The sequence below is a fragment of the Melanerpes formicivorus genome, unplaced genomic scaffold (genome assembly GCF_026170545.1).
Source record: "Melanerpes formicivorus ecotype bairdi unplaced genomic scaffold, bMelFor1.0.p_v2 SCAF_34, whole genome shotgun sequence".
In the NCBI taxonomy this organism is placed as follows: domain Eukaryota; kingdom Metazoa; phylum Chordata; class Aves; order Piciformes; family Picidae; genus Melanerpes; species Melanerpes formicivorus.
Window position 1 is genome coordinate 7,406,523 of NW_027142386.1, and position 27,938 is coordinate 7,434,460.

The following is a 27,938-nucleotide window of genomic DNA, read 5'->3' on the forward strand; positions in this document are numbered from 1 at the left end:
CTCTGTCCACCAGCACCAGACCCACTCCCATGCCCTTGGGGAGCTGCATCCTGTCCTCCCCAGCTAAGATGGCATTAGCCAGGGGCTGCAGTGTGTGATCCCCAGCTGCTGAGCCAATCACCCAAGCAGATTAGCTGTAAGACCTTGGGACAAAACAGAGGCTACAGCCCTGTGCTGCACACTGCTGAGAATGACCACCCTGCAGACCCTGCTGGCCCTGGCCATCGTCACATCCCTGGCTGGAGAAAGTAAGTGTCCTGTGGCTCATGGCAGTCACTGTAGCTGCTCCTCTGCTTGCTGGCCCCATCCCTCCACCTGTCCCTCTTGTGCCCCTGCCCATCACTGCTCCCATCCCTGCAGACAGTGGCTCTGTGCTCACCCAGGGGAGGGTCTGTCCCTCATCTTCTCTCTGCTGCTTGCACAAGGCACAAGTGCCAGCTGTGACCACGGAGCCTCCTGGTCTCCACCCCTGACAGAGCCAAGGACAGAGCCCAGCCAAAGAGGAGCAGCCTGGCAGCACCGGGGCAGGGGGGTCCCAGCTCAGACTTGGTTCCTCAAATGCAGAGCCACAAAAAGCTGCCTGGGAAGGCAGGAGGCGGTTGTGCTGCTCAGCAGCACTGTGAGGTGTGGTCAGGTCGGGATGGGTTTGGTATCTCTGACCCAGGGAAGATGAACTTTGGACTGTTTTTAGCTAATGGCAAATGAAAGGCTGTGCCATGCTGCAAAGAACCACGAAGGAGAAGCAGGACACAAGTGACCCCCGTGGGGAAGGCAGGGCCAGAGGGGGTTAAGGGCAGGGCTTTACTGGCCCCATGAAAGCTCAGTTTCCCCCAGCCGTTGCTTTCTCTCCTTTCCCACACCATGAAGCTCTGGCAGGAGGCAAGCCCCACGCTGAGGACCAGGAGCCAGGTCCCACTTGCCACGAGAGGGCTCTGCTCGTCCACCGCAGCAGGCACAGCACTTAGCCCAACATCCCCACCAGAGCCCGGCAGGAGCAGGAGCCCCACGCACTGAAACGGCACTCAGGGCTCTGGAATGCTGTGCTGCTGCCTCTCTCACTCCTCCTCCTCTCCGTCTCCGTGCAGGTAAAGCACTGAAATGCCACAGGTGTGTCGCATCCAACGAGAACGACTGCAACAAGCAGGGCTCCCACAGCTGCCCCCAGTACGCCGACGCCTGCGCCACCATCACTGCACCCAGTGAGGCCCTGGGGCTGGAGGGGCTGGGGTGGAAGCAGAGGACCCAGCAGGGACGAGAGGGGCTGGGGTGGAAGCAGAGGACCCAGCAGGGACGAGAAGGGCTGGGGTGGAAGCAGAGGACCCAGCAGGGACGAGAAGGGCTGGGGTGGAAGCAGAGGACCCAGCAGGGACGAGAGGGGCTGAGGTGGAAGCAGAGGACCCATAAGGGACGAGAGGGGCTGGGGTGGAAGCAGAGGACCCATCAGGGACGAGAGGGGCTGGGGTGGAAGCAGAGGACCCAGCAGGGACGAGAGGGGCTGGGGTGGAAGCAGAGGACCCATCAGGGACGAGAGGGGCTGGGGTGGAAGCAGAGGACCCAGCAGGGACGAGAGGGGCTGGGGTGCAAGCAGAGGGGATAGGGAAGACCGGAGGAGCTGGGGTAGCAGAGGGTGAGGAGAAGCAGAGAAGCTGCTGGGGCAGAGCTGCTTCTTGTCCCCACCGCCGCTCGGCTCCGTGCTGATCGCCACGCTGCCTGTCCCTTTGCTTGCAGACAGCGTCATTAAGTCGTGCTCCTACAAGTCCTTCTGTGACCAGGCTCGGCGCAGCGGCTCCGGTGCAGCCACCCTGCAGTGCTGCTTCAGTGACGACTGCAACGCGGCCCCGCGGGGAGCCCGGAGCGGTGCGGGGGTCCTGCCACGGCACCTCCCCGGTCTGCTGGCTGCCGTCCTGGCCGGAAACCTGCTGCTGAGCTGGCTCTGAGGGTCCCGGGCTTGGGGCAGCCAGCCTGGCATAGCTGCTTGCTGCAGTAGCCTAGGGACAGGGGTTTGCTTGCACCCAGCCACCTCTGCTGAGCAAGGAGAAGCTGAGCCCCCATCCAATAAATGCTGCCATTGAGAACCTTGCACAGCTGCTGCCTCTTATTTACAGGGAAACCAGAACCTGGGTGCTCTGAACTGACCCAAGGGGGTTTCTTCCCCAAAACAGCTAAAGCCTGGCCCAGGCTGCCCAGGGCAGTGGTGGAGTCCCCATCCCTGGAGTGGTTTCAAAGCTGTGGAGGTGTGGTGCTGAGGGCCACGGTTTGGTGGTGCCCAGGCAGTGCTGGGTTAAGGGCTGGACTGGATGGCCTGAAAGGTCTCCAACCCAAATGCTTCTATGAAACTCATCTGGCTTCCCAGTGTTCCCCATGGGAATGGGAGCTCATCCAGGATGGGCTTTGCCAGGCAGACCCTGGGGGAACTGCTGGGACCCAGAGCCAGGTGAGCAAACAAGAGTGGGGAGGAAGGAAAGGGGAATGATGAAGGGAGGAGAGAGAAGGATGGCCAGGAGTGTGGAGAGGACAGTGGGAATGTGACTGCAGGGCAGCAAAGTGCTGCCTGAAAGCCCTGGAGGCAAAGCAAGCTGCTGGGAGTTTCCCTTAGTGACAGCAGGAGAAAAAAAGAGAACAGGTCCTGAAACTGAAAAGAGCAAATCTGAACAGAGAAAAGAAATAATCCAACATGCTGGGGTCCAGCCCTGGAGCTCCTTGCTGCAGGATGCTACTGAAACTGAGACCTCAGGGAGTGCTGGAGGATGGCCCTGCCCTTGGGTCTCAACGAGCCCACAAAGGCTGCAGGCTGGGGGCAGAGGGGCTGGGGAATACCCAGCAGAAAAGGACCTGGGGGGCTGGTTCACAGCGGCTGAACACGAGCCAGGGTGTGCCCAGGTGGCCAAGAAAGCCACCAGCAGCCTGGTGAGACCAAAAGGCTCTGGGAATAAAGGAAGGGCAGTGGTGTGACCTGCTGCCGTGTGACTGTGCCCAGAGCAGGCAGAGCTGCCTCGGAGCCAGGCTCTGCTGCAGGTCACAAGGTCTGCCAGAGATGCCCGGTGCAAAAATGCTCCATGGAACAGCTTAGTCTCTGCACAGCTCCGGGGATGGGGAGGGGGGAAAGGACAGCAGTTAGCAGGGCAAGGGCGGAGAGCTCCAGCAGGAAATGCAGGGAGGGAGGCAGTGGATGGAGCAGGGGCGTGGGGAAGACACAAGTGGGATGGGTGAGGGGTGTGGGTGAGGCTGTGCTGGGATCCCAGCTCTGGATCTGCTCTGCTGTTGCAGCTGCATCTCACTCTGTGCGCTGCTCCCTGTCTGTGCTGAGCCTGCTCAGAGGGCAAGTTCTGCAGCAGGCAGGTGAGTGTCCACCACCCAGAGCTTGGACATGGCCCTGTCCTCCCCCAGCAGCGTGGCCAGCCCTGCTTCCAGGCTCTTTTCCAACCTCTCTGCTGCCTTTCTTTCCTTCTTTGCTGTTTCTATTTAATTCTAAGCTCAGCCCAGTCGCTGTGGCCTGTGTTCCACCTCTGAGGACTTTTCATGCCTCAGAGTCTGGTTCCCTTTCAGCACTTTCAGGAGGTGCTTGGCATTTGCAGCCCCTGGCTCCGGTGGTGCTTGCAGCTGGGTGAGGCTGGGCTCAGGGTTTGTGCAGGGGGGCAGATGGGCAGTGCCAGGAGCAAGGCTCCAGCTGCCCTGGGGGATGACCCTTGCCTCAACGGGCACACGATGGGGAGTGCCGCATCCTGCTCTGTCAAAAGGGGCAGCCAGGGTCCTGCCAGCCCCCAGCACGCTTGGAGCTGTGGTGTCCTGCTGGGGCTCCCCAGCAGCGCTGCCAGGAGCTCCGGGGACAGCTCTCTCTGCTTTGCTCCTGAGGTCATCACAGATGATGTGGTTTGGGCGTGGGGCTGCACTCTGTCCCCCCGCGGGGAAACCTTGGAGGGATGGGATCAGGGAGGGAAGCTGCTCCGCTGGCATGGGGCCGCCGTGGGCTGGCCAGGGTGAGGAGAGCAGCCACGGGGCTGCGCTTATGCCGTGGTGCCAAACTCCTGAACAAGCACGGAGCAAAAATCCCTCAGTGCTCAGCGGGAATCTGGGGAATAAACCAACTTCTGGAGCAAAAGGCTAGGGAGAAGCGATGGTGGGATTCGCCAGGAAGCTCCCGACCCCAGGGCTGGGCAGGGGCTGTCCGAGGGGCGCTCCCACCCCGCAGCGAGGGTGCCAAGCTCAGGCTGGGTACCAGGAGCCGGCTTAGCTCCCACCCCACTGCGCAGCGGGACCCCCACGGCGGCTGCCCGGGGGCGCGGACCGAGGCGCTGCCGCTGCAGGTGCGCGGGGAAGGGACGGACAGAGGGACAGAGGGACAGAGGGACACCCACAGCCCCACGGAGCCGCCCCCGCACTCACATCCGGGGCCGGGTTTGCTAATGGGAGGCGGTAATTAACCCGGAAAAAAGCGGAGGCTGGGGCACACCTCCTCGGCCGCCCGGCCCATGCGCGGGGCCAGCAGCCCAGGGACGCGGCGGGGTGAGTGCTGGGGCCACGCGTGTGCGCGGAGCCGTGGGGAGCCCCCGCTGTCCCGATCCCATCCTCCGGGCACACCGTAGGGGGATACCCTGCAGCCCCCACCCCGGGGAAGCGGGCAGGGGGGACGGCTGCGAGGCTGGAGCGGCAGCTCCGTGGGGCTGCTCCGTGGGTGCAGGGATGGGGCCGAAGCTGGGGATGCTCGGCAGCTGCCACCCGAGTCTCAGCGTGGGAGGGGAGGTTGCGGCGGAGCGAGCGGCTCCTGCACGTCGGTGCTTGCGGGGATTGGGGGGGGGGGGGGGGAGGAGCAGGAGGGAGCAGGGGTCGCTCCTGCAGGGATGGCCCCGTGGCGTGGGGAAAACGGGGTCCTGGTGGGAGAGTTGGGGTTTCCCACGGGAGTCCGTGGAGCGGGAGCGAATGTGCTGGGAGGATCTGGGATCGGCAGCTCGTCCGACTGCTCCCTGGCTGTCCCCGGACTGATCTGCGGTGGGATGAAGTGAATCCTCCTGCTCCCAGCCCCAGGTCCAACAGGTTCCGTATTCCACCAAGGCAAGTGGCAGGAGCTGGCCGCTGGGCTCTGCCAGGAGGGGGTTGGCAGTTTCCAGTTCTGGTAACTCACTTTGCAAGGACAGGTGAAAGGAAGTGGTGCTGCACCCTCTGTGGCTCAAAGCCTTCGTCCTGTGTGGCCGAGGTCACCCTGGGGCTGCGTGGGGGCTGTGGGCATCGCAGCCTGGGCATTGTGAAACCAGGGGGGGTCGACCTGCAGCCCAACTGGCCCTGGGGCAGCTCGGTCAGAGGTGTGGGGGAGGAGGAGGAGGATGCTGTGGCTGCTTTTAGGTGCAGTGGGCCATGACGTGGTGCTAAGGAGATGCTTCTGAGCCTTGAGCAGCCTGATCAAAGTGTCCCTGCCTGTGGCAGGGGGGTTGGCACTGGAGGATCTTTAAGGTCCATTCCAAATGATTCTGCTGGCATGCTCTGAACATCATCTCTCCCCTTGCCTTGGCTTTCTGTGCTGCCATGGTGGTGGCAGTGCTGGGAGCAGGGCACAGGCAGCAGGGGAGGGGGGGATGGAGCAGTGGTGTCCTGGAGGTTCTTCCTGGAAAGTCTGTGTGGCTGCACATGAGGCCTTGGAGCCAGCAGTGACCTCAGGAGGGCTTCTGCAGCCTGGTTGCTGTTGTAAGCTCATAAACTGAGCCAGAAAGTGGTTGTCATGCTTGGTGGGGTATGGGGACCCTGGCAAAGCTGGGAAGTGAGGTGCAGCAGAGGTAGGAAAAAGTCCTGGAACTCTCTGCTGTGCTCCACCAGGAAATGGCACAATGCATGAGCAGGATCTGGTGCTGAGGGCCTGATGTGCTGCTCAGAAGGGGCAGGTTGCCACGGGTCAGGTGTGCCCACTGCCAACATGGTTGATGTCCATCCTGTTTCCATAAGGGATGTCCTCTGAGGCTCTGGAGCAGCTCTGTGCTGTGAGGCCACCAGGGCCTCATCCTGCTTTGAGAGGATGCTGAGTTCTGTGACAGCTCTCTTGCTGTCCTGCTGAGGCTGGGTCTGTGTTCCTGCACAGAAATACTGATGCCTTGGAGCTGGTTTGACAGTTGGACTTGATGAGCTTAGAGGCCTTTTCCAACCCAAACAGTTCTGTGGTTCTGTTTTTATCCTTTCCGTATGGAAAAGTTCAGCTCTCAGGGGCTGGAAGGAGAGAGGCAGTGCCCTGTGGGCAGTGGGATGCGAGGGGCTGGCATCAGGGTCTGCAGGGTGGCTCTGGAGCAGCTGAAGCTTCCTCTTCCCAAAGGATTTTGCAGATCCAAGTGCAGTCTGAGGTCAGCTCACACAGAGGAGTTGGAGCTCAGTGGTTGGCTTTCAGCTGAGCCACAGTGCCTGAGGCTGGCAGGGGGGACGCAGGGAGCCCCCGGAGGTGTCCATGGCTCTGGCACCGCAGCCCTGAGCGCTGATCCCTGCCCTGCCTGTGGCACACCTCAGATCTTCCCTGTTGTAAGGAGAAGCCTTTCGACTTCTATTAGCAGGAGGAGGCAGAGATAACTTCTGCAGCCTGCTCTGAAGCTGTTGCATGGCTGAAGGCCCTCAGGAACCTGCTTTCTGTGTGCTTCCCCCACCACAAACAACGAGCAGCAGCGCATGGGGTGCCCACAGAAGCCTGGCAGCAGGGGCAGAGGTGTTGCTCTAAACCAACTCCTCTGCTGGAGCAGAGCAGCTCCCTCCTAGCAGAGCCCTGATAGCCATCTCTGAGAGGCTGCTGATGAACCTGAGGTCCTGCCAGCAGGTTGCCTCCTTTGGTGCCACCTCTACCTCCGCAGCTGCGCCACAGCTCTTGCACAACCTTTGCCTCCCAGGGCCCCACTCTGCTGCAGCTCTTCAGCTTCAAAATAGTATTTCCTTTTTTCTGCTTCAGCTCCTGTGGCTCTGCAGCCTCCTCTTCTGCCACCTGCAGCCACCCCTCTCCCACCCCAGGTACAGCTCCTGTCCTCCTGCTTCCCTCCCTGCCCCCTGCCTCTGCCCGGCTCAGGGCTGTCCCCTGCCCACCCACAGCTCCGGGTGCTGCTTTTGCTGCTGCCACAGGGCTGGAAGCGGTGGTGCAGAGCCCATCAGCCCCCTTGCAGGGGTGCTGAGGAGCTCCCCTCCCCGTGGCTCTGCAGCCAGCTCTGCTGTGCAGGGTGGGAGGGAGCTGCTGCCAGAGGAAAGTAGTGGCACCGGGCACCGATAAATTCCAATGGTGGAACCAGGCACCCGCAGATTCGAGTGGTGGCACTGAGCACCCACTCCTGCTGACTCAGTGGCTGCTGCCTCTGCAGTCTGACTGGGAGCAGTGCTGGAGGTCCACCGTGTCCTGTGCCCATGGGGGACAAAGCCCAGTTGGGCACACTGTGGCTGCCATGCTCTCCAGCCTGGCTGCTCAGAGTGCCATGCTCATGCTGTGCCAGCTGGGCAGGGAGTTTCTCCAGCTCCTGCAGAGGTGGCTGCCCAGGAGGTTGCTGTTCCAGCTCCTCCACAGCTCCCATGGCCGAGGTGAGCTCAGAGGTGATCCCCAGCTCCCACAGGCCTGGGGGGCATCTCTGGGGAGGGTCGATGCCCGTGGCAGAGCCGGTGCCACGCTGGGCCCCGCGGGGCTGGGTCATTGTTTTCCCTGCTGAGTTGGCATCCTGGCTGCAGAGATTTTCTGCTGGAGTTGCAGATTGTTTCCCATTTCCTGGGAGTGTGCTCAGGCTCTCTGCAGCTCGCAGCCTGCTCCGGGATTAGTTCCCAGGGACCTGGAGTCTCTCCTCAGATCCCTCTGGGGCTGCTCTGCCTTCTTGCCCTGGCCAAGCTGTGCCGTGGGGCTGCCCCACGCCGCTGGGCTCCCCAGAGGGGCAGGGCCCCTGCTGTGGGGGCAGTTTGGAGTGCAGGCAGTGACAGACTGATTCTGAGGGACATCCTGGTGCTGCCCTGTGCCTGCAGCGGCCTCGGCGCTGGGCCGGGAAGCTTTTGTTCAGCAGTGTGTGGTGGTGGGGATGGAGTTTCCAAAGCCCTGCAGTTCCCTGCTGAGCTATTTTGGTCCTGCCTGCTGGTCTGACCTGCCCTGCTCCTGCCTGCGCCCGGGGCTGGCACACTGGCACCCTCCTTGTCGCCGAGGTGTGCTGGGAACACGCAGCAGTGGCGGTTTGGCTTTTGCCATGGGCTGGGGAGAGGCATCAGGGGCTTTGGGCAGGTCAGAAGGTTGGATCTGGAGGTTGCTCAGGTGTGGGATGTGGTGGATGAGGAGCAAAGCCCCAGCCCCTGCTTGGGGCCTGCTGTGGGCATTCACAGCTCCTGGGCCCCCTGACCGTGCTGGGGCTGGTGGCTGGTGGGGCTGGGGAGCGATGGGCACCTCTGTGGGGAGGAAGGTGCTATGAGGTGCCTGAGTTTTCAGCTCAGTGCTTGCTTGGAGCAGCCCTGGCAGGTCATCCCTTCCCTCTCCCTCCCGGGGAGCTCAGGCGCAGGCTGAGCTGGATCCCGGCACGGCCGGCACCCGGGGCTCGGCATGGCTGTGGGTGCAGGAGCAGCTCCCTGGGGCAGCCAGGAGCAGCTCCCTGGCAGCCAGGAGCACCCATGCCTGCCTGCCCGTGCCTCCTCTGCAGGGTGATGCCCGCAGGAGCCCGGCATGCCGTACCTGGACCGCCAGAACCGCATCTGTGGCTTCCTGGACATCGAGGAGAATGAGACCTGCGGCAAGTTCCTGCGGCGCTACTTCATCCTGGACACCCAGGCCAACTGCCTGCTCTGGTACATGGACAACCCTCAGGTAGGTGCCTCCCACCTGCCTGCCAGCTGCATGCTGGCCACGGCCATGGAGGTTGGTTGTCAGTCTCTGGGCTGCCCCGGGGGAGGGCTCTGCCGCCAGGGCTGTCCCTAGGGGGCTGCCATGGCTGAGGGTGACCATGGCTGAGCAGAGCATCTGGGGGTGCCAGCATCCTGCAGCAGCTTCTTCTTTGCTTGGGTGGAAGAGGAAGTGCCCAGCTGCCTGCCCGCAGCCTCCTGGCTGGTGTGGGCACCAATTTAGGCTCTAGGGGCTGTGGGGTGGGAGCTGGAGCCTGTTGTGTAGCTGTGGTGCTGCTGCACAGGGCAGTGAGTGGCACTGGGGAGGTCTGGGCTGGGACTGGGGAGGAGTCGGTGCTGGGGTGCAGCTCAGCGTGGCTGGTGCCAGCTGCTTGTTGGGGTGCCAGGTGAAGTGGATGCACAGAGAAGGGCAGCAGCTGAGGCTGGCAGCTTGGCTGTGGGTGCTGTTGCCTGACCTGCTGGCACTGCTGGCAGCTTGGCTCCCCTCCTGGTGCTGTCCCTGTCCCTGACTTGCTCCTGGCCTGTTGCAGAACCTGGCCATCGGTGCAGGCGCTGTGGGATCTCTGCAGCTGACCTACATCTCCAAGGTAATGCTGGGGTGGGGTGGAGGGAAAATGAGTGCTCCCTGTCCCCATCTCTGTGGTTTTCCTGGGGCAGGCAGTGACTCACCTGGACCTGCCTGAGGTCATGGTCCTGCCTGAGCCTGTGATGGCTTCCCTGGGACAGCAGCCTGCGTGGGTCTGTGGGAAGGAGGGATCATCCCCTCAGCGTGAACCAGGGCAGGCTGTGAGCACAGGAGGAAGAGGAACTGCTCAGCCATGAGGAAGGACTTGGGGCAGCTGGGGCTGAGCAGGGCCAGGAGCACGGTGGTGGTGTGAGCTGGACGTGGAGCTGGCAACCAGCACAGTGCCAGCCTGAGCTGGGGCTTGTGCTCATGCCATGGTGCCCCTTGCTTTGGCACCCTGGTGTGGTGTCTTCTGTGAGGGTTCCCCTGAGGGGGCTTATCAGACCCCACAAAGATGAGGAGATGGAGTCCCAAAGTCCCTCTTGGATTGGATTTGGGAGTGCTTGGAGGGCATTGCCCTGAAGGATGAGTCCTGGGGGCTCAGTCCTTTGTGTGTCTTGATGGCATCAGTTGGCCTCCATGGGGCAGCAGAAGCAGGGCACTAAGTGAGCAGTGGCAGGGCAGGAGCCTGGGACGTGTGGAGCTGTGGCACAGAGGAGCTGGCACCATCCCTGTGCCAGGAGCTGCCCCTCAGCTGTGCTGGGACATGGGGGCTCCAGCTGCCCCGCTGGGCTCAGCTCCCAGCTGGAGCAGGATGGAGAGCTGGGCAGATCTCTGTTCCTGCTGAATCAGGGCTTATAAATTAAGCACAGATGAAGCAACCTCAGGAGGCTGAACCTTCCCCATTTCAGAGGGGAGCCTCAGCCTGCATTCTGTAGGTCCTGCTCGGACTGGGAGCTGCTGCAGGCTGGGGTTTGGGCACAGGCTGCAGGGCTGAGTTGTGCCAGTAGTGAATACACCCCCAAAGCCCAGAGCTCTGCTTGAGCAAACAGAGCTCAGGCATTAGAGGCTGGCTCTGGGGGAGGGAGCCTGTCAGAATAAATCCCCCAGGAGTGATGTGCCTGGAGCCCCGGGGAGCCTCCCTCTGCTCTGCAGGATTCCTGCTCGGCAGGGAGCAGCCTCTGCCGCTGCCCCTGCTGCCCTGACTGCCGACCAGAGCAACTGTGTGAGCTCGGCAGGGAGCAGCCTCTGCCGCTGCCCTGACTGCCGACCAGAGCAACTGTGTGAGCTCGGCAGGGAGCAGCCTCTGCCGCTGCCCCTGCTGCCCTGACTGCCGACCAGAGCAACTGTGTGAGCCCGGCCGGGAGCAGCCTCTGCCGCTGCCCCTGCTGCCCTGACTGCCGACCAGAGCAACTGTGTGAGCCCGGCCGGGAGCAGCCTCTGCTGCTGCCCCTGCTGCCCTGACTGCCGACCAGAGCAACTGTGTGAGCCCGGCCGGGAGCAGCCTCTGCCGCTGCCCTGACTGCCGCCCAGAGCAACTGTGTGAGCTCGGCAGGGAGCAGCCTCTGCCGCTGCCCTGACTGCCGACCAGAGCAACTGTGTGAGCTCGGCAGGGAGCAGCCTCTGCCACTGCCCTGACTGCCGACCACAGCAACTGTGTGAGCTCGGCCGGGAGCAGCCTCTGCCGCTGCCCCTGCTGCCCTGACTGCCGACCACAGCAACTGTGTGAGCTCGGCAGGGAGCAGCCTCTGCCGCTGCCCTGACTGCCGACCAGAGCAACTGTGTGAGCTCGGCAGGGAGCAGCCTCTGCTGCTGCCCCTGCTGCCCTGACTGCCGACCAGAGCAACTGTGTGAGCTCGGCAGGGAGCAGCCTCTGCCGCTGCCCCTGCTGCCCTGACTGCCGACCAGAGCAACTGTGTGAGCTCGGCAGGGAGCAGCCTCTGCTGCTGCCCCTGCTGCCCTGACTGCCGACCAGAGCAACTGTGTGAGCCCAGCAGCAGCTCCTCGCTGCCAGCCCGCTGAAAGCTTCCCATTCTTTGCTTTGCAGGGCAGCCAGTGCCAGGGGGCACAGCAGGAGATGAAAGCTCCATCTCTGGGCTGCCCTTCCCCTGGGACCAGGCGCTTGGTGCTGCATGTGGTGCCCGCCCGGTGCCCACGCGAGCCAGCCCCTGGGCTCAGGCTGTGCTGTGTTGGCCTTGTGGGCACAGGCTATGCCAGCACCCCCCAGCCAGCCCAGCACCTGATCTGCCAGCACCTGCCCATCAGCCCAGCATCTCTGCTGCTGGAGGTGCCCAGTTAGCTCAGCACCCTGAGTGCCACCCTGCCCATCAGCCCAGCATCTCTGCTGCTGGAGGTGCCCAGTCAGCTCAGCACCCTGAGTGCCATCCTGCCCATCAGCACAGCATCTCTGCTGCTGGAGGTGCCCAGTTAGCTCAGCACCCTGAGTGCCACCCTGCCCATCAGCCCAGCATCTCTGCTGCTGGAGGTGCCCAGTCAGCTCAGCACCCTGAGTGCCATCCTGCCCATCAGCACAGCATCTCTGCTGCTGGAGGTGCCCAGTTAGCTCAGCACCCTGAGTGCCACCCTGCCCATCAGCCCAACATCTCTGCTGCTGGAGGTGCCCAGTTAGCTCAGCACCCTGAGTGCCACCCTGCCCATCAGCCCAACATCTCTGCTGCTGGAGGTGCCCAGTTAGCTCAGCACCCTGAGTGCCACCCTGCCCATCAGCCCAGCATCTCTGCTGCTGGAGGTGCCCAGTCAGCTCAGCACCCTGAGTGCCACCCTGCCCATCAGCACAGCCTCTCTGCTGCTGGAGGTGCCCAGTCAGCTCAGCACCCTGAGTGCCACCCTGCCCATCAGCACAGCCTCTCTGCTGCTGGAGGTGCCCAGTCAGCTCAGCACCCTGAGTGCCACCCTGCCCATCAGCACAGCCTCTCTGCTGCTGGAGGTGCCCAGTCAGCTCAGCACCCTGAGTGCCACCCTGCCCATCAGCACAGCCTCTCTGCTGCTGGAGGTGCCCAGTCAGCTCAGCACCCTGAGTGCCACCCTGCCCATCAGCACAGCCTCTCTGCTGCTGGAGGTGCCCAGTCAGCTCAGCACCCTGAGTGCCACCCTGCCCATCAGCCCAGCATCTCTGCTGCTGGAGGTGCCCAGTCAGCTCAGCACCCTGAGTGCCATCCTGCCCATCAGCACAGCATCTCTGCTGCTGGAGGTGCCCAGTTAGCTCAGCACCCTGAGTGCCACCCTGCCCATCAGCCCAGCATCTCTGCTGCTGGAGGTGCCCAGTCAGCTCAGCACCCTGAGTGCCATCCTGCCCATCAGCACAGCATCTCTGCTGCTGGAGGTGCCCAGTTAGCTCAGCACCCTGAGTGCCACCCTGCCCATCAGCCCAACATCTCTGCTGCTGGAGGTGCCCAGTTAGCTCAGCACCCTGAGTGCCACCCTGCCCATCAGCCCAGCATCTCTGCTGCTGGAGGTGCCCAGTCAGCTCAGCACCCTGAGTGCCACCCTGCCCATCAGCACAGCCTCTCTGCTGCTGGAGGTGCCCAGTCAGCTCAGCACCCTGAGTGCCACCCTGCCCATCAGCACAGCCTCTCTGCTGCTGGAGGTGCCCAGTCAGCTCAGCACCCTGAGTGCCACCCTGCCCATCAGCACAGCCTCTCTGCTGCTGGAGGTGCCCAGTCAGCTCAGCACCCTGAGTGCCACCCTGCCCATCAGCACAGCCTCTCTGCTGCTGGAGGTGCCCAGTCAGCTCAGCACCCTGAGTGCCACCCTGCCCATCAGCACAGCCTCTCTGCTGCTGGAGGTGCCCAGTCAGCTCAGCACCCTGAGTGCCACCCTGCCCATCAGCACAGCCTCTCTGCTGCTGGAGGTGCCAGTCAGCCCAGCACTGACGTGCCAGTGCTGCCAGGACCATGCTGCCCATCAGCACAGCTTCCCCTCCAACAGGGGCATGTGGATGGGCAGTGCCAGCTCTGTGTGTGCCACCAGCAGGTGCTGTCCCCTCTCATGGCCCCTCCCTTGCTCTGTTGCAGGTGAGCATCGCCACCCCCAAACAGAAGCCAAAAACTCCCTTCTGCTTTGGTGAGTGAGGGGAGCCAGGCAGGGGCCCTGGCCCTGGGGGAGTCCTGGCCCTGGGGTGGCCCTGGCCCTGGGGTGGCCCTGGCCCTTGGGGAGCCCTGGCCCTGGGGTGGCCCTGGCCCTTGGGGAGCCCTGGCCCTTGGGGAGCCCTGGCCCGGGGGTGGCCCTGGCCCGGGGGTGGCCCTGGCCCTGTGGGCAGAGCCTGGTGGGGCAGGCAGGCCCCTGTGGGACTGCTCTGTGGCTGTCTCCTGCTTTGCTGAGCTCCGGGATCCATTTCACTGCCCCCTGCAGTGCAATTGGGTGTTGTGCCCCCATGAGCTCCTGGCCCTCTTGGGGGCCCAGGGAAGGGCAGTCTGCATTTTGTACCCAGTTCCTCCCCACCTCAGCTGCCCTCCTCCTGACCTCTCCTGTGAGAGCCAGGAGCTGGGGTTGGGAGCAGCAGGAGGGACAGCACAAGCAAGTCCCAAGGCCATGATGTTGCCTTGGCAATGCTCAGAGTTCAGGGGATGGATCCCAAGGACAGAGCACTTGGAGCATCCCCACGCAGGGCTCCACAGCAAGGCTTGGGGGGAGTCAAAGCCCAAAGTGCTGAGCTCTGAAGGTCCCAAGGGGGCCCTTGGGTGCCCTGTGCAAGGGGTAAACTTCAGCCCTGAATTAAGTCCTGCTTTGGACCATGCCACAGCCTTGGGTCAAGCCCTCAGCCCTGCCCTCCCTAGGCTCTGGTGTGAGGCTGCATCCAGCTGCCACGTCCCCTGCACACCCCTCAGCTGCTGCTCTGTGCCAGGGGGGCTGGGGGGCCCAGGTCTGCAGAGGGTGCTGGGACTGGGGCTTGGGAGATGCTGTCTTGGGGGTTGGTTGTTTGCTTTGCTGCACTGATGTGCAGTCCTGACTGGGGTCCCTCCTCTGGCAGTGATCAATGCCCTCTCTCAGCGCTACTTCCTGCAAGCCAGCGACCAGCAGGACCTGCAGGACTGGGTGGAGGCTCTGAACCGAGCCAGCAAGATCACGGTAGGCTGCCCCGAGCTCCCCCTGCTGCTGCCAGGCCTCCTGCCCTGCTGGCTGCTCAAGCAGGGCCTGGCAGAGCTGCTCTTCCCCTCTGGAGGGCTGGAGCCACCTGCCCTGTGGGGACAGGCTGAGGGAGCTGGGGCTGTTCAGCCTGGGGAAGAGAAGGCTCCAGGGAGCAGCCTTCCAGGGGAGCTGGGGAGGGACTTTTGGCAAGGGCTGGGAGGCACAGGGCGATGGGGAACAGCCTTGAGCTGGGAGAGAGGAGACTGAGACTGGAGATGGGGAAGAAGCTCTTGAGAGAGAGCGGGGGAGCCACTGGCACAGGCTGCCCAGGGGGCTGTGGGTGCCCCATCCCTGGAGGTGTTCAAGAGAGGTGTGGCTGTGGCACTGGGGCCATGGTCTGGTGGCCCTGGGGGTGCTGGGCTGGGGCTGGGGCTGTGTGGTCCTGCGAGGCTTTTGCAGCCCAAGCAACTCCAGCACCCTGTGGTCCCTGCCTGCTCTGGGGACTCTCCCCTGCTCTCCCTGCTGGCAGCAGCTCTCAAAGCCTGTCTTGTCCTTCACTCATTCCCTGCATTCTCCTCCCTGGCACCCCGGGGCTCCTGGGGGGCACAGCCGGTGCCCGGCGCCGTGCCCCACGGCAGGGTGGGCTCTGCTCTGCCTGGCTGGGGAGATGCTTCCCTGCCAGCGCCCCCTGCTCTGGCTGTTGTGCTCACAGAAGCGTGAGCTGATGGGCACTGACCTGGCAACTCTGGAGCCTGTGCTGCTCCGCTGCCCACTGCTGCCAGCCGTGGGGGCTGTGCCACTCTGCCGCTCTCACGCAGCCGAGCGGAACCCAGCCCGGTGCTCAGCTGGCAGCACCTCTGTGCCAGCCCTCCTGGGGGGGCTTATAGGGCAGCTTCCTCCCCTGCCCTCTGCTGGGGGAGGGTCCCAGGGAGAGGGGCAGGAGCTCTGCAGGCTTCTGTGTAGCCCCAGTGAGCAGTGCCAGCAGGGCTGTGCTGGGCCCTGTGCTGCTGCCCTGCTGCTTGGTTGCTGGGGGGAGAGCTCCTCACCCCCTGAGCTGCCTGGACAGCAGCTGCTGGGGAGCAGCTGGGGACTGGGGTTGGGGTTGTTGCCCCTGGTGCAGAGATCCAGGTTCAGCTTCTGCTTCTCACAGAGACCTCTCTTCTGCTCTTGGCAAATCAGTTCCTGTGTTTCCTCACCCTGCACGCTGAGGACCTCAGGGGCTGAGGGTGGGAGATGTGCAGCTGGCTGCTGTGGCTGTGCCAAGGGACTCTGCTCACTTCTGCACCAGGAGGCAGGAGCTGGTGGCAGCCTGGGCTCTTGCCCCATTGCACTGCTGCCTGCAGGGCTGCAGCTCCATCCCTGGGCTGTTGACTGATGGCAGCTGGACAGGGGCCAGCAGTGTGCCCAGGTGGCCCAGAAGGCCAATGGCATCCTGGCTTGGATCAGCAATGGTGTGGCCAGCAGGAGCAGGGATGTGATTGTCCCCCTGTGCTTGGCACTGGTGAGGCCACAGCTGGAGTGCTGTGTTCAGTTTTGTGCCCCCACTCCAAGAAGGCCTTTGAGGAGCTGGAGAGTGGCCAGAGAAGGGCAACAAAGCTGCCTTGAGGCTGGGAGGACAGAGACCTAATGCTGGCCTGGGGCTGCCTGGCAAGGTCATGCCTGTGCCCTTCTCCCCTTTCCTTCTCCTGTAGGTCCCAAAGGGTGGCAGCATCCCACCAGCCACAGAGATAGTGAAGCCTCCAGTGGTGCCCCAGGCCCAGGAGAGGAAGCCCCAAGTGGCCTACAAAACAGAGATCATAGGAGGGGTGGTGGTGCACACCCCCATCTCCATCAACCAGGTGAGCTGGCAGGAGCCCTGCACCACCTGCTGCCCTCTGGCCCAGGCCTGGAGCAGCAGAGCTCCTGGGGGCAGGCTGGGGTCCAGGGCAGGGGGCTGGAGGCTCTTGCTGCTTTGGGCTGTGAGGAGGCTGAGCTGCACTTTTCATTTCTGGAAAGCAGCTTGGTGCCTGCAAACCCTTCCCACTCAGGCTGTATAAATAGCTGCACTTAGCACCCTGCAGCACCTCTCCTTTGTCTGCTCTGAAGTGTGATGAGATGAGTGGGAGTGAGGAGGAGGAGGACATGAATTCCCCTCACCTTCCTGGCCAGCCTGCACTACCCCACTGCCTGTCCTGGGTCCAGGCATAGCACAAGAAAGACCTGGAGCTGCTGGAGGGGGGCCAGAGGGGGCCACAAAGATGAGCAGAGGGCTGGGCACAGGTTGGGAGAGTTGGAGCTGCTCAGCCTGGAGAAGGCTGCAGGGAGACCTCAGAGCTGCATTTCCGTATCTGAAGGGCTCCAGGAGAGCTGGGGAGGGACTGTGGGGATAGGATGAGAGGCAGTGGTGTGGAAGTGGAGCAGGGCAGAGCCAGGTTGGACACCAGGAGGCAGTTCTGCACAGGGAGGCTGGGGAGAGACTGGCACAGGCTGCCCAGGGAGGTGGTGGGGGCTCCATCCCCGGAGCCTGGCTGTGTCCCTGGGCAGCCTGCTCTGGCTGGAGCTGGCCCTGCTGCCTGCAGGGGCTCTGGACAAGATGCCCTTGGAGGATCCCTTCCAGCCATTGAGGTGCTTGGGGCAGAGCCTGGCTGGCCCCACTCTGTGGCTCTGCACCCCCTTGGCATGAGGCTGGCACACACCTGGCTCTTGGTGTCTGCCAGCTTCTGGTGCTGGCCCTGCTCTGGGTCTCACTTCAGCTCTTATCAGTGGCAGCACTAAAGATAGAGCAGGGAATGAGATCAGTGCAGCAGGGGCTGCTGGCAGGGGGTGACACTGCCCTGGCCAGGGGCTTGCTTGGGCTCCAGCCATCCCTTCCTGGTGCCAGTTCCTGAGGGATGCTGCTGATGGTCCAGAGTGTGGGCTGGGGCAGGGCAGGCTGTGCCTCCCCACCCTGTGCCCAGGGCAGCCAAGGCTCCCTGGGTGCCAGCAAGTGGCAGCAGCCAGCCCTGTGACTGAGTTAAAGCTGCTCTTTATTCCCAGCTCTTGACTCTGGCTCCTTCCCCCCCCCAGACACCACTTCCCCAGACACCAGCTGCATCCTCAGCCTTTGCCTGGTGTCTTTCTTTCCCTGGGGGGTTTCAGAGGTGCTGCACCAGCTGCTGGAATCTCCTCTGTGCTCTTGCAGCTTGCCCCCTGTGCAATGGCTTTTCCTCCCCTGCAGCTTCCTGGGTGTGTCTGTGGTTTCCTGGCTCTGCTGGGACCAGAGGGGAGCCCCAGGCTCCACCTGCAGCCAGGACTGGCCAGCAGCATCCCCCAGCTCCTGCTGTGACCTTGCCTCTTGCAGCAGCATGCCAGCCCCGGGCATCTCCCACATGCCCAGCAGAGCTGGTGCAGCCCAGCAGAGGGGATCTGGTGGCTTCCCCTTCCTGGCTGTGCCCTGGAGGTGCAGGGTGGCAGTTTGGGGCCAGCTCAAGAGCTGCTCCTCTGTCCTGGAGCAGGCAGAGCAGCCTGCTGAAGGTGCTGGAGGCCGCTGGTTAACCACAGCGGCAGTCGCAGCGGTGCCAGTGCCATATAAGGGTGGTGGTGGCCAGAGCCACCCTGGCTGCCATGGCAATTCTCAAACCTCAGCACAGAGCTGGAGGAAGGGGTTGGAGGGATGGGGGAAGGAGATGAGTGCAGATGTTTTGGCTCCCAACCATCCTCTGCGCTGCTGAGGGGGAAGGGAGGCTGCTGCCCAGGATGGGGCGGCACAGGGGGGGTGATGCTGGCACTGGGGCAGGATTCGGCCCTTGGGATGCAGTGGGAAGTACTTGGGACGAGCCAGGGGCTGGGTGCAGAGCCACGTGTGCACCCTGTCTGTGCCCATCTGGGAGTGCTGTGCTCTTGGAGAGGCAGCCTGGGGCCGGGGCAAGCATGCTTTGCCTGGCTGCACCCCAACCATCAGTCCTCTGGGGAGATCTTGGCCTCTCAGCTCATCCGGTCCAGCATCAGCCCAGCACCACCATGGCCACCAAACCCTGGCCCCAGGTGCCATGGCCACAGGTTTCCTGAACACCTCCAGGCATGGGGACTCCCTGGGCAGCCTGTGCCAGTCCCTGAGCACTCCTGCAAAGAAATTGTTCCTAATCTCCAACCTCAGCCTCCCCTGGCACAGTTTCAGGCCATTTCCTCTCCTCCTCTCACCTGAGACTAGGGAGCAGAGCCCAACCCCCCCCTGGCTCCAGCCTCCTCTCGGGGAGCTGCAGAGAGCACTGAGGTCTCCCTCAGCCTCCTCCTCTGCAGACTGAACACCCCCAGGGCCCTCAGCTGCTCCTGCCTGCCAGCAGGGAATCCTCCTGCTCCCTGCTGGCTCCCCATGACCCTGTGCTCTCTGGTTGCAGAACGGGGGGCCCGGGGGGGAGTGCAGCGATGCTGCTGCCCACCCCCTGCTGCGGCGCTCCCAGAGCTACATCCCCACCTCGGCCACCAAGCCGCCTGCGGGGCCACCCGTGCTCAAGAGTGGCTACTGCGTGAAGCAGGGCAACGTGGTGAGTGCTGGGGTCCCTGTGGCAGGGGCAGTGGGGGGCACCCGGCGGGGGGGGGGGCGCAGGGGGGCCGCAGGGACGCTCTGGGTGCAGCCCCAAGCGGTTCCCTCTCTGCTTCCCAGAGGAAGAGCTGGAAGCGCAGGTACTTCGTCCTGGATGAGTTCTCCATCAGTTACTACAAGTGTGAGCAGGTGAGGGGCCCCCAGCACCTCCCTGCCCCTGCCTGGCACCAGCTGCTCCCAGGCAGAGGTCTGGGGCCGCTGTGCCAGCGCTGGGGGCTCTAGGGGCCCGGTGCTGCCCCCTCCCCCAGCTGCCCAGCGCTGCCCCTTTGGTCCCCACAGGACAAGGAGCCCCTGCGGTCGATCCTGCTGAAGGATGTGTGCAAGACCCACGAGTGCCTGGTCAAGTCTGGGTAATGCTCCCATCCCTGTTTCCCTGCCCTGGAGCAGCTCCCAGAGGAGGGCAGGAAGGGGACTCAGCTGCCTCCTCAGGGAGCCTGGAAGGACTCAAAGAGCAGCTGCTGCCCCTTGCTTTTCTGTCCCAGCCCCGTGGGGCAGTCAGGGCAGCGGGGCTGGCTGCAGGATGTTGTCCACCCTCCCTTCTCATGGTGCTGATAGCCATCTCTGCTGGGCAGGCTGCTCCTGCAGCTCCTTATCTCCACAGATTAGGGAGTGTGGGGCACAGTAACCAGCTTGGCATGGTGCAAGGAGAGAGCTGTTCCCAGAGCTGCTGGAGGTGTTGGCCTTAAACGTGCAGGCAGCTGCAGAGTGTCCTGGGAACCGTTTATGGCAGCCAGCACTGATAAAATCAAAGTGACTTGAAAGCTTGCAAGGGAGAAGGAGCTGAGGAGGCAAAGCTCTTCAGCTAAAGGGAATGGAGGATTTATTGATACAGCTCTGAGCTGTTTGTCCTGAAGTGATAGCCAGCTCAGGGTTGAGGTGGAGTGGGGGTCTGGGAAGGGGCAGGGCTTTGCCTGCCCCGGGGGCTGTGTGCAGAGCTGAAGGTCTGTGTGGAGCTGGAGTCTTCTCCAAATCCCAATGGGATCCCAGGTTTGCCTGCAGCATGTGTTGGAAGCCCCCAGCAGGCTCTAGGGATGAGGACAGACACAGAGTGACATCTTGCCAGCCATGAGCACTGCTGGGCTGTGACCTCCTCCTTGTCACTGCTCCTAGGGACCTCCTGATGCGAGACAACCTCTTTGAAATCATAACCAGCTCCAGGACCTTCTACATCCAGGTGAGGCAGCTGAGAGCAGTTGCTGAGCTGGGCAGCAGGGTCAGCTCTCCCCAGCAGGCACCAGCAGCTGGGTCTGTGGCCAGGCAGAGCTGCTGAGGTGGTTTCACTTCTCCCCTTGGGCTTATTTATAAAAGCAGCTATTTGTGTGAGCAGGAAAAAGCAGAGCAGGGGCACAGGGTGAGCTGATGAGCACAGGGGGCTGGGGCTGCACCCCCCCCACCCCAGAGCTCTCACACACTGGAGAGGGACCTTAAGTTGGTGGTGGGGTCCCCACCCCTGGAGGTGTTCAAGAAGCCTGTGGGCATGGCACTGGTTTGGTGGCCATGAGGGGGCTGGGCTGGATGAGCTGAGAGACCTTTCCCAGCCCAAACAACTCAGTGACTCTAAGTTGGTCTCCCTGTTGCTGGTTGAGCTGGGCAGGGGAAGGCAGTAGGGGATGCTGTGCATGATGCTGTCAGCACTTGTGAGGACCCACAGAGCAGTCAGTGCAGTGTGAGGTGCCCTGGGTGCACATCTGCAAGGGCAAAACCCCCTAGATCCTGCTGCCCAGACAGCTCAGCCCCAGGCAGGCTCATGGCAGGCTGCAGACCCTGGGCTGCTGTAGGAGCAGGGTTGGTTCCACCCCAGCAATTCTTTCTGCTTGCATTCTTGATGTAAAAATGCAGCAATGTGCAGAGTGGCTTCCCAAGGCCCTGCTGGGGGCAGGCAGGGAGCTGCAGCATGGATCAGCAGGAAGCATCCTGGGAAGCTGGCAGCCCAGCCGCAGCCATGCCCTGGCTGTGCCGGGCACTGGGGGCTCACAGGAGGCAAAGCCTCACTGGTGCTGGTGTGCTTTGCAGGCAGACAGCCCTGAGGAGATGCACAGCTGGATCCAGGTCATCACAGGGGCAGTGCAGGCCCTCAGAACCCGTCCCAGGGTAGGTCACATCCTTTGGGCTTCATATCTGCTGTCAAATGGAGGTGGTGCCGATGGCCAAGGGGTTGCTGGAGGGGCAGCCCATGCCAGGGGGAGGGCCCTGCCCTCTCATGGTGTCTTTGGCACTCATGGGGAAAGTTTGCTTGAAGCAGATGGCAAAGTGGGCTTGAGGCATCGGGCTGGACCTGCCTGAAGCCTGCTCTGCTCCGTGGCATGAGCCAGAGCCTGACCCCTGGCCAAGGGCTCTTCGGTTTGGGTTTTCACTTCGCCTGGGGCTGCTTTGCTTTCTCCCAGGGTGTGGAGAGGGCCTGGGCCAGGTCCCCAGAGCTCTCTGAAGCGCTGCCCCTCATGCCCCAGCCCCAGCGGCGCTCAGCCCGTGTCTGTCCACGCAGGAGATGTCCTTCATGAGGTGCAGCTCCCTGGCGAGGAGCGGCGGCGCCGCGGCCCCGGCGCAGCAGCGGCAGGCGCCGGAGGAGCGGAGGGGATCGTGCAGAGCTGCCCCCAGCTCCGCCTGGCAGCCCTGGACGCCGGTGCCCCAGGCAGAGGGCAGGCAGCCGGGGCAGGAGGCGATGCCGGCGCTGAGGGACTCTGCCTTCCTGCCGGCCCCGGCCCGGCCGGGCGGGCGCCAGCGGCACAGGTCGGAGCCGCAGCAGCTCAAGGAGAAGCCTTTTGCCTTCGACCTGGACGATGACAGCATCAGGACCTCGGACGTCTGAGCGGGCAGCCGGCGCCCCCCGCTCCGCCCGCCGGCTCCCTGGCTGCCGGGGCTCCTGCCGGGAGGCTGCAGGGTGCTCAGCCCTGGGCCCCGGCTCGGGTCAAGCTCAGCCTGGGGGGGAAGTTGCCCTTCCCCTCCAGCGCTCCCATGCGGGATGCAGCTGGACTTGTGTGCCAGGGTCCTGCCTGCTGCTGCCTGGGCTCCGTGCCGTGGGAGCTGTCCCCAGCTCGGCTGGGGAAGGAGCATCCTCTGCCTCTGCCTCGTTTGCCCCTGAGCCGAGCCCGGGGGGAGCTGCAGGGTGTCCTGGAGGCGCCAAGGGCACTGTGGCCTTCTCCTCTTTGCAAAAACATTTTCCTCCCCTTCCATGCTGCTCAGCCCTCCTGGGCAGAGCCAGGGAGATGCCAGCCACCAGCTGCCTGCACAAGGGACGTGCTGCACCTCTGCACCTTCCTGTCTGGTGACTTTCCCCTGGGGGAGCAGCTCTGCATCAAGGCATCTGTTGGCTTCTGATGGTCTTTTTAGCCCTGTTGAGCCCCATCCCTGGCAGGGGCCCTGCTCAGCCCCTCCAGAAGGTTTCTCAGTACTGCCTGGGCAGGGGTGATGGTGGCTCCTGGGGACAGGTGGACCCTCCAGGATGGTGCTGGATTTGTGCTCCAGGAAGCTGTGCCCAGGTGGCAAAGAGCTTGTGGCAGAAAGCAGTGAAAGCAGAGTGTTGAGTGGCACTGGGAAGACTGCTCCAGGAACCTCACTGCTGCCTGCCCTGGAATGGAAGTGAGCAGAAGCTGCTGGAGCAAGGTGAACTCTTCCAGATCAGCTCCTGCAGGAGGTGTGATAAAAAGCAAATAGAGAACCCCGGGGCTCCCTGCTTGGGATCTTCACCCCCCAGTGTGTGCCAGCCCTGGGTACCGAGTGAGGACGCAGCTCCCTGCCCTCTGTGCCTGCTGCCAGCCTTTGAGCCTGCAGCCAGGGCCAGCTGCTGCTTCACCCTCCCTTTGAGGGCTCTTGCCCAGACCTGGGGTGCCCAAGTGAGGAGCATTGGCCAGGGCAGTGCCCATGCCCCATGGACAGCGGCACAGGATGGGGTGGAACTGTTCAGCTGGAACAAGAGCAAGTGAAGCCCCCCTGGCATCCAGCTGCTTCCCTTCTTTCTCCTGTTTCCCCCACCCCCCTTTTTTTCTGGCATTCCATTTCCTCTGCTCTGCAGAATCAGCTCAGTGTGCTCCCCAGCAGCAAAACACAGCTGCTTTGGCCCTGCCCTTTCCAGGCCTCCAGCTGTGTGGCAGCTGTGCTCCAGCTCAGCCCAGGATCCAGTGGAGCTCAGCCGAGCTCTGAGCACTGATTGAGCTTTACACAACTGCACCTCCCTGGCTCTGAGGAGCTGCTCCTGCAGCCTCAGTGCAGCCCAGGGGAGGTGGCCCCCAGGCTTGGGGGTAAGTGGCTCAGAGAGGGCTGTGTAGAGAGGGCTGTGTGGAGGGTGCTGAAGGGAATGAGCAGGAACTGGTGCAGAAGGTGCAGGGCAAGGGTCCCTATTTGTTATTTAACTGCAGGAGCCCAGAGCAGCAGTTCCTCTTTGCTTCTCCCTTTTGCTTTCTGTGCCCTTGGCTTTGAGCTGATCAGGTTTGGGCTCAGGCTGAGTGGCTGCCGAGCTCCTCCCACAGTGCCTCGGCTGTGTGAGCAGTTTGGCTGAGCCTGTCCAGCACCTGGTGACGGTGCTCTGACCTCATTTCTGCAGCACATCAAATGCAGAGGGGCTGTGGTTACCCTGTGCAAGGCTTCAGAACCAGGGGAGGACCAAAGGCTTTGTTGCTTGATGATTGCAAAGTTTCCTCAGGCCTGGGATGGTAAAGCAGAAGCTCTGTTGCACAACTAGGGTTAATTATCCAGGAGGAGAAACTCGCAGTGGCTCCAGCTGGATTGCAACATTCCTGTCCTCATTCCCACCCTCCTGCATCCCCGGGACAGCACCAGGGCTGAACGTGAGGCTGAGACAAGTGTGCAGAGCTGGGCTGGCCTCCAGACCCCTCTGGTGCTGCTGGAGGTGCTGGGGGGAGGAATTCTCCTCCCCTCCCCGGGGCCCAGGCAGATGCAGCCAGCCCTGCATGGAGCTGCTCCCTGCTCCCGGCCCTCCCGCAGCCCCGGCACCGCTCCCTTGGGAGCAGGAAGCTGTGCTGGCAGCGTTCCAGCTGCCCCGGGGACCTGTGTGGGTCTGGGGACCTGCAGGGGGGAGGGGGGCGTGAGGGAGGGGTTTGCTCCTTGCTAGGGCAAGGCCCCAGCGCTCTCAGCCCTGCCTGTGGCTCCCAAGTGCTCCTCGGGTCAGTGTTGCTCTGGGGTGGGTTTCCCACCTGCCAGCCCTGGCTGCGTGCTGCCTGCAGCTGGAACCTCTCTGCTCCCTCTGGTCTCAAATAAAGGAGGACATCCCCGTGGCTTTCCCAGGCTCTGTCTTTTGGGCAATGGTCGCTGCTGGGCCTGAGCAGCATCCCCCTAGGGGTGGGGGAACAGGGCACAGCACTGCCAAGGGAGCTGGGGGAGCTTGAGGGCTGCTGCAGGCAGCTGCTGCAGTCTTACTTGGTCTCTCTTGAGCCACAACTTAGAGCTGGAGACCCCTGCAGCCCCCCAGTGCCCCATGGCCCTCCCCCCCCAAGCCTCAGGGGGGAGAAGCACGGAGGGGAAGGCAAAGGGCTAAGGGCTTGGGAGGTTTTGGATCTTGTCTGTCACTGCTGGAAGACAGGAGGCAGAGGCTGAGCTGGCAGGAAGCAGCCCTTGCTCCCAGGGTGTGCTTGGTGAGGAACATGCAGGCAGGCAGAAGCTGTCCCTCCCCAGGGGCTGTGTCCTCCCAGCCCTGGCTGCAGGCTGAATTTTACTGCTGCTGCTGTCCAGGCAGCTCCAGCCACTGCTCCTCTGCAGCCCTGCCCTGGGTGAGTGTCCCAGAACCCTCCTGGAGGAACACTTTGCTAGGGTCACACTGCCCAGGGAGGAGTGGCTTCTCCTGGGCATCTGTGCAGACCCCTGGGGCTGGGGGTGAGCCTGTGGTGGTGGCAGGGGCATCACTGCTCTGTCTGCCTGCCTGCCTGGATCCACAGGCAGGAGGAAAGCTGTGGGCCCAGCCCCCTGGTGCCCCTCAGCACAGGCCATGACAGCCTCATCCATGGAAGGAATGCGAGGTCCTGCTGCTAGCTGGCAGCTGCTGGGCTGAGGCCCTGGGGAGCAGCTAATGAGGAGAGGCTTTTGCACACAGGGTTAGTATTTATCTCTCCCTCTCCTTCTGGCTCACTGCATCATTTTCCCACCCCTGTGGGCTTTTCAGCCCTGTTGTTCCCCTGCTCTGAGGAATGTGGTAGTTCCATGATGAAGCCTCCCCCCACCCTGCTGCCCTGAGCCCTGCTGGAAGCTGCCAGCTCCAGCTTCCTCGTGACCTAAATGGGATACAAAGCCAGGTCCCCAGAGAGCTGTTGCAACAAACCACAAACCCAGACTGGAACAGGCAGAACTCCCAGCTCAGCTGGAGCCTGCTGCAGCTCCAGGGAAGGCAGAAGTGGAAGTGAAGAGGCAGAAATCAGCCAAATGATTGAAATGTGAAGGGCAGGAGGGTCCTGCAGAGCCATGGGGGAGCAGAGGGGATCTTTGCTGTGGTTTGTGTCAGACCTGAGCAGGGTTTTGCAGGCAGGGACTTTGTGCCTGGCTCTGACTCTCTGCAGCTTCCTTTTCCCATTCTTATTCAGCTCAGTAAGTTTTCAGGCTGCAGCTGCTGGGGCTTCCTCTTTTGGATGTAAGGTGGCTGGAAGCCCCCACTCATTTCCCACTGTGTCCAGCTCTGGAGCCCCCAACAGAAAAAGGACCTGGAACTGTTGGGGAGGGTCCAGAGGAGGCCACAAAGATAATCAGGGGGCTGGAGAACCTCTCCTGGGGTGACAAGCTGAGAGAGTCAGGGCTGTTCAGCCTGGAGAAGGCTCTGGGGACACCTTAGAGCAGCCCTCCAGTACCTGAAGGGGGCTCCAGGAGAGCTGGGGAGGGCCCCAGAGCTGGATGCAACACTCCAAGTGGGGTCTCCCCAGAGCTGAGTAGAGAGGGAGCATCACCTCCTTTGTCCTGCTGGCCAGTGGCAGCTGCTGCCAGGACTGCATGGTGGAGGTGTCTGGAAAACAGCCTGAGGTGTGATGCAGGGCAGGGGGCAGGAGACATGAGTCCCTTTGACCTGTGTGCTGGGGAGAGCTTGAGTGCCCTGCACTTGTCTGTGCAACATGAGCAGGGCACAAGAGTGACACCAACAGACCCCAGTGCTGCTCTCAGACACCTGAAGAGTAACTTTATTTGCTGCACTGTGGCTTCCCCCCTGCCAGAGGAGGCAGCCAGGGGCTCCACAGGATCCCTCCCAGCTCTACCCCCGCAGCCAATGCAGAGTTGGAGCCCAGCCCTCTGCCAGAGGCCCTCCAAGGCTGTGGTGGGTTCCCTGACCTTAAAGCTTTGCAAAGCCTCTCAGCACAACCCCCCACAGCAGGGGCTGCACCCCGGGGTGCCTGCCTCTGCTCTGCTAACTCCAAAGGGCTGTGGAGTCAGCTGCCTCAGGCTTTATTTGACCACCTTGTTTGCAAGGTCTGACTTCTTCAACTGCCACCTCCTGGGGGGGTGGGGGTGGCACGAATCCAGATTGCTTTAAATAAGCCAAAGGGATAAGGAACAGTTTAGAGTCTGGTGTTGGTACAGCTGAATTGAGAGGGATGAGGGTTCTGCACCTTCAGCTGTGGGAGTCCCAGGCCCTGCTGGGCAGAGCCTGTCCGTGCTGGAGGCCTTCTGCAGGGCCCCCCCGGGTCAGTACACGGTGCACCAGTTGCTGCCGTCGCTGGGCATCAGCCCCCCGGTGATGAGAAGAATCAGGTCCACGAACCACCAGATGCCCAGGCCCCCCAGCGTCAGCAACTTCCCCACGGCCGTCCCGGTGTGGCCCAGGCAGAACCGATCCACTCCAAAGCACCCCAGGAAAAACGAGTAGAGCAGAGTGGTTATGAAGTAGTGTCCGGTGTACCTGCAAGGGGAGCGCCGCTCAGGAGGGGCTGCGGGCAGGGGGCCGCCCCCGCCAGCCCCGCCGGCCCCGGCCCGTTCCTTGCAGCGGGGCGCCCTCCGGCGGGGGCCGGGAGCGCTGCAGGGGCCGGGTGAGGAGGGGAGAACGCATCCTACTTGACGCAGGGCCGGCTGCCCCGCAGGAAGCTCCGCGGCTCGGCGCACTCGATGCCGTCCAGCGCCCGGCACTGCACCCGCGTGTGATCCACCTCGCCGTAGGCCTGGCCGCCGAACTGCGGGCAGCGCGGCCGCGCTCAGCCGCAGGCTGGGCACGGAGGCCCCCGGCGAGCCAGCCCGGCCCGGCCCGGCCCGGCCGAGCCGCTCCTTCCCGCCCGCCCCTCCCTCACCTTCACGCAGCCGTGGCCCAGCTCCTGCTGCGCCGTGGCGTTCCCGCCGTGGTCCACCGGCTCCTCGCACTCCACGAACTCATCGGGGCTGCGGGGAAGGAGGGGAGCGGTGAGGGAAGGGCGAGGCGGCCGCTCCGCCTCCCTGCTCCCTGGGCCCGGTGCTCACAGGTAGGTGCAGAGGACGAGAGGCGCCTGCGGGTCGGTGTAGGCCCAGGCGGCGGCGGGCGAGCCCGGCGCGGGTCCTTCGGGCTCGCTGCCGTTGTTGGGGAGGCCTCGGGAAGCGCCATGCAGCAGCAGCAAGTTGCCCAGCAGCAGCACGGCCTGACCGCACAGCAGCGCGTACCCCACCGGCCCGCCGCGCCGCGGCGCCATGGCGGCGGCCGCTGCTAGGAGACGCCGCGCCCGCCCCGGCCGCTGCGCCGCCGTCAACCAATGGGCGCCCACCCTTTCCCTGCGGGGGGCGGGGAACGGCCGCCTCAACCAATCAGCGAAGGCGGAAGACGCTGCGGGGTTGTGGTGCCAAGAGTGAGGCGGAAGTGTACATCAGGCAAGGAAATGATTGGCTGTGTGGGATGCCTGCCAGCCAATGGGCGAGGACTAGGGGCGGGCCAGGAGCGCTGGGCGCGTTTCCGCGGAGGGTGGCTGCTGCCCCTGCTCAGTCCTTGCCAGGCTGTGAGCGGCAGCTGCGCTCCCGCGCTCGTCTCCGGTGCCGGTGGGGCTTGGGACGCGCCGCCTCGCTCGGCGTGAGTTGCTAGGGTCTGGTGGG

General features: G+C 63.4%; 2 protein-coding genes across 6 annotated transcripts; one reads left to right on the top strand and one right to left on the bottom strand.

Annotated features, from left to right (window-relative positions):
• The first annotated feature begins 3,291 nt into the window (after positions 1-3,291).
• Positions 3,292-24,197, top strand: PLEKHA2 (pleckstrin homology domain containing A2). 5 transcript variants are annotated; one of them, XM_068156758.1, is made up of 12 exons: positions 3,292-3,339; positions 8,613-8,776; positions 9,342-9,398; positions 13,351-13,399; positions 14,307-14,404; positions 16,096-16,242; positions 18,760-18,906; positions 19,026-19,094; positions 19,245-19,315; positions 20,076-20,139; positions 20,979-21,056; positions 21,448-24,197. In XM_068156758.1, exons 2-12 carry the CDS (start codon positions 8,636-8,638, stop codon positions 21,769-21,771), a joined length of 1,245 nt encoding a protein of 414 aa, XP_068012859.1. In that variant the 5' UTR covers positions 3,292-3,339; positions 8,613-8,635; the 3' UTR covers positions 21,772-24,197. The 5 variants fall into 5 exon arrangements, with proteins under 5 accessions (XP_068012859.1, XP_068012860.1, XP_068012857.1 ...); XM_068156759.1 differs by lacking the exon at positions 3,292-3,339 and adding an exon at positions 4,205-4,304; XM_068156756.1 differs by lacking the exon at positions 3,292-3,339 and adding an exon at positions 4,423-4,503.
• A 1,856-nt stretch (positions 24,198-26,053) lies between these two features.
• TM2D2 (TM2 domain containing 2) lies at positions 26,054-27,566 on the bottom strand. Its single transcript, XM_068156189.1, has 4 exons — positions 27,339-27,566; positions 27,173-27,260; positions 26,943-27,058; positions 26,054-26,790 (listed from the first exon to the last, which is right to left on the bottom strand). Exons 1-4 carry the CDS (start codon positions 27,542-27,544, stop codon positions 26,577-26,579), a joined length of 624 nt encoding a protein of 207 aa, XP_068012290.1. The 5' UTR covers positions 27,545-27,566; the 3' UTR covers positions 26,054-26,576.
• Positions 27,567-27,938: the final 372 nt, after the last annotated feature.